The following is a 7,328-nucleotide window of genomic DNA, read 5'->3' on the forward strand; positions in this document are numbered from 1 at the left end:
AGGTTATTGCATAAGCAAAATCACCAGCATGGACCCCTTGCTTCATCAACCAGCAGCTACGCACAGCGCTCATGTCGAAGAACCATTGTTAATGGCCAAGATACGCTTGAGCAGCGCATTGTTCTCCTCCATTGCCTTGGTGTTTATCTCTGTCAGCTTCTTGTACTCCTCCATCCCCTTTTGTGTCCTCGCCAGCTTTTCCTCAGCTTCTTCACTTCTCTTCTTGAGATCGTCGATTTCACCTTGTACAACAGCCTTAGCTTCAGCTGCTAGTTCTTCCCAAAGCTCGCTTTCATTTGATGATGATGATTTGGAGGATGCCACTGGTTTGATGCCAACACTCTTGAGGAAATGGTTTGAGCTGTTCTGGGAGAGCACCTGGGACACAACCTGCACAATGGATACTGCTGTCTCACCTTCAGCAACAGGTTCTGCCCTCAAAGCTTCCATATTTGACTGAAATAGCAATGACCCATCATTAGTTGATCATTATTGCATTAATTTGAGGTGCAAATATCACACAAGATGTATTTTTAAAAATATAAATAGCAAGATGTGTACTAGAGAGAGGTAGAAGCAAACCTAGCAAAATGGACAGACTGTAGTACAATTTATCTGATTTGTTATGTGGAACATTATGTAAACTATAGTTTGGTTCTTACTGACATAAAGCACAACTACTCTACAATGAAACAATCAGAAATCACCTAGCATGTGGACACAATTAGTTTAGATTGTTCTCAGTTAAATGCAATCTCATTTCCAGTCAACATCTATCAAGTATTAACAGAGCACAGTTATCAGATTGTTCAGCAGATTGGTTTAGCAGATAATACACATACATAAAGCACATGAGAATAACTAAAAGCATGGGCTTTAGAGACTTGGCTGCAGTTAGGTTGCTTCGATTTTCATATCCATCCAAGATAATAACCCATTCAGCCATTCCTTGTTTGATACATTGCAGTTTTAATCTAGTATATCAATGACTGCAATCTGAATTTATGACTACATGTAGATTGTTCCCAGAAATAAGAACAGCCTTCAGTTAGTACTTAACTTATTTAGCAAGTATATAGCTATGTTGGATTATGACCAGTTTTGAGCAAAAGACAGAATACAAAATGATTAAAATAGGACATGTTATCCAATTAATGAACAAAATGGCACAGCGAAACAGATGTCGGGACTTACAAGTGCTTCTCTTGCTGGTTCACTGAGACCATTTTTGGAGCTGGTATGGCAGGTCTTGAAGGCCTCCACCAAATCAAGTTCTTCATTTTGTTCTGTGCTTGGTTCTGCATTGTTTTTCTTCTTTTTCTGTTTCATAGATAATCAATTACAGGAAAGTTGTCAGATAAAATGCAAAATAAGTTGGTTAGTGCAAATATGTACAAGGTACTCTTTACTTACATATGCGTGTAAGTGTGCCACATAGCTGCGAGAACCTGTAGCCTGATGATACTTGACTTTACTACGATTCTGCTTGTTCTTTTCACATGATTCCTACAAGAGAATGAACATGTCAGATGAGATCATAGGTTCCAAATGAGAAGATCTTTGGAAACTGAATGAGAAAGAATATATGACAAGATACCCGTGCCATGTTTTTTGGATTACACCACTTTGCAACCAGTACCCTCCACTCTGCATCAAACATGCATGCAACTGGAGAAGTTGTGGGAATCTCATTTGTAGGTTTACCATTGAAGTATTTGTTCTTCAGCCGATAACGCATTTGCCGCACCCCAGAGCGCAGCATATCAGTGCAAGCTTCCTCTGTTGGCTTGTCTTCAGGGTTAATGGCCAAGCGCCCCTAGTCATATGACAATTCCATATTTAGTTAGTCAATGCAGGTTAAATAGATATACAAGTTTACCATAGAAACAATAATGCACTTACAGAGAGCTTTCCCACAAAGTCTTTGTAATAGCGATCATCTCTCTTGTAATCTTTCCAATGAGTTAGGACAGGGACCTTATCCCTAATGATGACACCAGCCTCAGATGCAAACTTGGCTGCTTGAACAGGTTCATGAGGCCTTCTTTTCCCTTCAGCAACAGCTATGGGCATTCTCCTTCCCATAGCTTTAGTCATCCTGTCCAGCTGTGCTCCCTTGGTGGGTGGCCTGGGTCTCCTTGGGGCTCGCTGTGAAGGAGCTGCAAAATACAATTTGGATTTAAATGCTTTAGTTTCATGCAGATCAGCAAACTAGATGGCATAATAGAATGACAAAGAAACATCAACTTTCCTTCAGTGTCTTCCTCTCCAGCTGCATTGTCTTCATCAGCACCTGTACTGTCTTGAGCACCACCTCCACTGAATTCCTCTGTAGCTGTATTGTCCTGACCACCAGCTCCATCGCCTTCCTCTGCATCTGTATAAGACCTTTATGGTGGTGTTTCATCATGACCATTGGTAGGATCCTCTACATTCTGGCCATCTCTCGCTATAACAAGAAGCCTTTTTGATGATCTTGTTTGGGATTCAGGAGGCTGAACCTATGATCCTTGAGATGCCCTCACTCTCTTACTAGCCCTAACTCCTGGCGCCATGGTGGGGCCTATCTTCTTCTTCTTTGAAGCTAGGACTTTCTGACTATACCCTGCAAGAAACTGTGGATAAAAAAATCAAGTAAGTCATGTGCAGAAGTAAGCTAGACCATATATTAAAGAACAGGTATGCAAGAAACAAGATGCATCTAAAAGCAAAGGCATATATTGAAGAACAGATTAAAAACACTCAAATGCAATGCAAATATTCCCCATCCAGTACTTTGAAGATAGAAGAAGCACCTTAGTTTCCAGGGGCTGTGGCTGCTCAATAGATTCAGTGTCATCATCATCATCAATGTACTGGCTCCTATTAGATCCAACAAGAGTAACACCATGCTTAAAAATAGAGATGTCATCAGGCAATGGCATCTCTCCATCATTATCATCATGATGGTTAAATCTATTGTCAATATCCTCCATATACCTAGAACAAAAAGTCAATGTGTCACTTGCCATATATGCCTCAGCAATTGATCCTTCCGGCCTCGCCCTGTTCCTTACAAAATTCTTCAAAGTGCCTAGCCGCCTTTCTATTGGGTACATCCATCCGTACTGAATAGGTCCTCTAAGCAGTGCCTCATTAGGAAGATGGACGGCCAAGTGCACCATGACATCAAAGAAGGCAGGTGGAAAGATTTTCTCAAGCTTGCATAGGATCAATGGAATTTCTTCTTTTAGCCGTTTGACAACATCAATCCTTAGATTTCTACTGCATAGTTCCCTGAAGAAGGTCCCGAGGTCTGCAACTGCTTCATATACATCCTTCCTCACCAGTCCTCTTAGGCCAGCAGGTATGATTCTTTGCAGGAGTATGTGGCAAGAATGTGTTTTAAGCTTTCTCTGCACCTTTGAACCATCTTCACTTATGTATCTTGCTAGGTTAGCCGCATATCCATCAGGAAACTTGATACCTTTGAGAAACTTGCATAACTCGGTTTTCTGATCCTTCCCCAAGACATATGGAGCAGGTGGAGCAATGACTGAGTTGCCATGCTGCTGTAAGTGCAATTCAAGTCTTATGCCCATATCATGCAAATCTAGCCTAGCATTGGTTGTGTCCTTGGTCTTGCCCTGTACATTGAGTAATGTGCCAAGAATGTTTTCACATATGTTTTTCTCTATGTGCATGACATCGAGATTATGTGGAAGCTTTAAATGTTTCCAATATGGCAATCTCCACTACCCAACTTTGCGGCTATAAATCTTTGGACCCTCATTGCGCTTCCTTTTATTTCTAATAATTTCATGATGCTTCCCTGGCCAGACATCTTTCACCTTCTCTAGCTCCTCTAGGACCTCCTCCAAAGTGAACTTGCCTGGTTGCTCTTTGTTTTCACGCTTACCATCGAAAGTCAAGCTTCTCTGCCTTGCATGTGTCCTTGGAAGGTAACGACGATGTCCAATGTAACATATCTTATTCCTTATTGCCCGAGACAACGGATCCTTATCACAATGAATACATGCATAATACCCTTTTGTTGTTCGCCCTGATAACGTGCTCAACGCTGGAAAATCATGTATACACCACAACACGGCAGCACGAAGGTTAAACTTCTGACCAGTGCATGCATCGTAGGTACTGACACCCTTCCATAGATCGAGCAGTTCTTCAATTAGGGGCTCAAGGAACAAATCAAAATCCTTTCCTGGAGATTTTGGACCTGGGATGAGTAAAGACATAAAGCAGTTTGCTGGATTCACGCATTCCCATGGTGGGAGATTCAGTGGTGTCAGAAGCACTGGCCACATACTGTACTGCGTACTCATGTTGCCAAATGGATTGAATCCATCGGTAGCTAAGGTAAGCCTCAGGTTCTTTGGATCATCTGCAAAGGATGGTTCCCTCATGTCGAAGTCCTTCCATGCTTCTCCATCAGCTGGATGGCTCATTACATTGTCGACTGGCGTCCTCTTTTTCTTGTGCCATTGTGTTTCCTTAGAAGTTCGCTTTGAAGCAAAAATTCTTTTCAACCTTGGCAAAAGTGGAAAATGCCTCAATACCTTGTGTGGAACCTTCTTGTTCCTAGTTTCATCTTGCCATCTAGACGTCTTGCATACTAGGCACACATTCTCTTTTTCATACCTCTTCCGAAACAACACACAATTGTTCTTGCACACATGGATGTTTTCGTAACCAAGGCCCAATTCTCCAAGATATTTCTTGGCCTCATCATATGATTTTGGCAACTCACTCTGAGGGAATCCTGATGACAATAGCTTCATCATTATGGAAAATCCTGTATTGCTAATTCGATAACGAGACTTGATATACAACATCCTCACCAGAAAAGAGAATTTCAAATGGCTAGATCCTGGGCTAAGTGACTTCTTTGCATCTTCAAGGACTCTTGCAAACCTTGGTTGTTCTCCATCAGCCTCTGCCGTAGCATACAGATCTCCTATCATCTCTAGTACTCTGTGATCCTCATCATAATCATCATCGGCCACATCCACATGTTTCCCAAAGTCATGATCACTTCCTTCGACCTTCGGCTGCTCCAAATTCTCAACTACTATAGTATCTACCAACTCCCCATGATGAATCCACCTGGTGTATGTAGCTGACATCCCATAAATGTGTATATGGTCACTTACATCATCCTGAGACCGCAGAGTTTGATTAAGACATTTGCTGCACGGACAAAGTATGTGGCTATCTTCGGGGTATCTTTCACTGACAAATTTCATGAACTCTTCAACTCCTTTCACATATGCAGGTGTGAATTGTGTCCCAAAAATCCAGCTTCTATCCATCTGTACATTGTACTCAGTCCTTAAATTCTAGTAATAAATTCAACAAAATTCAAAAACACATCAAAGACATGCATATATGTAAAACAAATTGATAAACAAATCAAACCTTGTACTTGGCCGTCGCTGCTGCTCTGTCCCACACGTGTACTGACAATGACGGTGTCGGTGTGGATGCAGGGAGAAGGAGATGGAGATCGCCAGATTAGTACTAGCCAGCGACAAGCGATGGCTCACGTAGATCGCCAGATCGGTACTGGCCTCCCAGGAGAAGAACTATGGCGGCGCCACGATACCTATGCACGCACGTATGGGACATCTACGCGACCAGCCGCCACGCACGTATGGCCCATCAACTCGATCGACAAAACAAAAAAAACATGATATCATGTTCTAAGTACAAATACAAAAATAGGCTAGCCGTGAACACAAAAGGCCGGGAGTTCCAGCGGTAACGCCTCCTCCCTGTCTAGCGGCAGGTCGCGGGTTCGATTCCCCCTGCGGGGGATTATTTTTGCAAAAATTAAAAGGGAGGGGCAGGCCGCTGGTGGAGCTGGACCCTGGGCCCATAGCGCCACGTGTTTGCCGCCATGCCCATTGGTGGGACCACATCACCACGTCATCGACGTGGGACCTGATGGTGGGACCACTCCGCCACATCCTCGGTGTGGGACCCACTGGTGGGACCACGGCACCATGTCATCATCTATGATTCAATTAACATGGAGTTTACAAATAAAAAAAATATGCATATTTTTATCACAAAAGGCCGAGTGCTCCAGTGGTAAGGCACCTATCAACCTAGCAGCAGGTTGCGGGTTTGAAGCTCACTTAGTGAGCTATTTTTTTGCAAAAAAATGGAGGGGGAAGGCTGCAGGTCCAACTGGACCCATGTCCTCGAGGTGGTACACGAGCCAAACAATCAATGACGATTTAGTTTTGTTATTGTATGACGATTATTTTGTTTTCGTCATTATTCTTCATGCCAAAGCTCCATCACTTGTGACTAATGATGAACTTGCACATTTCATCATAGAATGCTCTCATTCTGTGATGAAATTAGTAATCGTCATGAGTGAATCATCATTGATGAACACATTTCTAGTAGTGGGCCGTCATTGTTCGGTGGTGTTACCTTGTTTGCGCTGCTTGGCGCAGGGATGGCGTCTAACCGGGCTGAGGGGACTACGTACTTGCTCTTGTCAAAGCTGGCACGCTTGGTGGGGCTCGATCTCTCCCCGCCCCTCCCAAAGGTCGGGACGGAGGAGAGGTCATGAGAAGTTGCACGGCATGCGGTGAAGACTGAGGGAAGACGTCGTGGCCTTCCCTTGCCTTTTGTGTTTGGGCCAGGTCCACGTAGCTCAGCTAGGCCTCGATTGTATGGACTTATCCTAGCTGGCGTAACGTGGGCCGCTCGAGCGGCCAACTAATTGGTGTCTTGAGATACCTAGGGTATCATAACCCCAACACAATGCAAGCAACAATTTCTTTTTTCATTCAGTGTCCCTGCCCCTCTTCTCTCTCCTCTTCGCATGTTGCTTTTACCTTCTCTGCTATCTCACAAAACTATTAGGCCTCATTTGGAAGACCCAATCCATGGGGTTTCCCTGCCTTTTCCCTGGGCCACTCCCCTATGTGGATTTCAGCCTGGAGTAGATGCACCCTTGCATTTGGAAACCCATCACCCAGGAGAGGGCGACCTAAGCCCCGTACTTTCCTTGGGGCGCCTCGTCCCGCACGCAGGGGTCTGGGTGGCTCTTCCTCGACCCGAGCGAGCGAGCGAGTGAGCAAGGGCAATGAAGAGAAAGCATCGCCGCCACCGTCGTTGCCCCCCATCGCCGCCGCTAAGCTCGCCCCACGTTGGTTTCTTCCTCATCTCCGTCGTCGGCCTCGCGACCGCCACCACCTCCGTCCGAGCTTCAAGATCTACTCCAGGTTAGCTCCAAGAACCCATCCAAGTTTCCCTCCTAGGTCTGATTCATACGGTGATGAGACAGGCGCGGGTAAGAGGTCGTCGAGGTT

At 44.4% G+C, this 7,328-nt stretch overlaps 2 protein-coding genes across 2 annotated transcripts; both read right to left on the minus strand.

The window, feature by feature from the left end:
* Positions 1-69: 69 nt before the first annotated feature.
* Positions 70-2,097, minus strand: LOC136475330 (uncharacterized). The gene is made up of 5 exons (XM_066472873.1): positions 1,903-2,097; positions 1,604-1,816; positions 1,414-1,506; positions 1,195-1,320; positions 70-456 (listed from the first exon to the last, which is right to left on the minus strand). The coding sequence occupies exons 1-5, from the start codon at positions 2,095-2,097 to the stop codon at positions 70-72; spliced, it is 1,014 nt and encodes a 337-aa protein (XP_066328970.1).
* A 145-nt stretch (positions 2,098-2,242) lies between these two features.
* LOC136469801 (uncharacterized) lies at positions 2,243-5,309 on the minus strand. The gene is made up of 6 exons (XM_066467860.1): positions 4,307-5,309; positions 4,027-4,216; positions 3,744-3,933; positions 2,796-3,626; positions 2,526-2,615; positions 2,243-2,377 (listed from the first exon to the last, which is right to left on the minus strand). Exons 1-6 carry the CDS (start codon positions 5,307-5,309, stop codon positions 2,243-2,245), a joined length of 2,439 nt encoding a protein of 812 aa, XP_066323957.1.
* Between the last annotated feature and the right edge of the window lie 2,019 nt (positions 5,310-7,328).

The sequence above is a fragment of the Miscanthus floridulus genome, chromosome 8 (assembly GCF_019320115.1).
Source record: "Miscanthus floridulus cultivar M001 chromosome 8, ASM1932011v1, whole genome shotgun sequence".
Taxonomy (NCBI): domain Eukaryota; kingdom Viridiplantae; phylum Streptophyta; class Magnoliopsida; order Poales; family Poaceae; genus Miscanthus; species Miscanthus floridulus.

Bases quoted from the DNA above. Each gene is read 5' to 3' on its own strand.
- LOC136475330 (XM_066472873.1), bottom strand. From the start codon at position 2,097: ATGACTAAAGCTATGGGAAGGAGAATGCCCATAGCTGTTGCTGAAGGG. The intron at 1,507-1,603 runs GCACGGGTATCT...ATTCTCTTGTAG, and splicing joins GGTGTAATCCAAAAAACATG to GAATCATGTGAAAAGAACAA. The intron at 1,321-1,413 runs GTAAGTAAAGAG...TCTATGAAACAG, and splicing joins TGGCACACTTACACGCATAT to AAAAAGAAGAAAAACAATGC.
- LOC136469801 (XM_066467860.1), bottom strand. From the start codon at position 5,309: ATGGATAGAAGCTGGATTTTTGGGACACAATTCACACCTGCATATGTG. The intron at 3,934-4,026 runs GTATTATGCATG...TTACCTTCCAAG, and splicing joins TCAGGGCGAACAACAAAAGG to GACACATGCAAGGCAGAGAA. The intron at 2,378-2,525 runs GTGAGGGCATCT...GGTCTTATACAG, and splicing joins GAGTTAGGGCTAGTAAGAGA to ATGCAGAGGAAGGCGATGGA.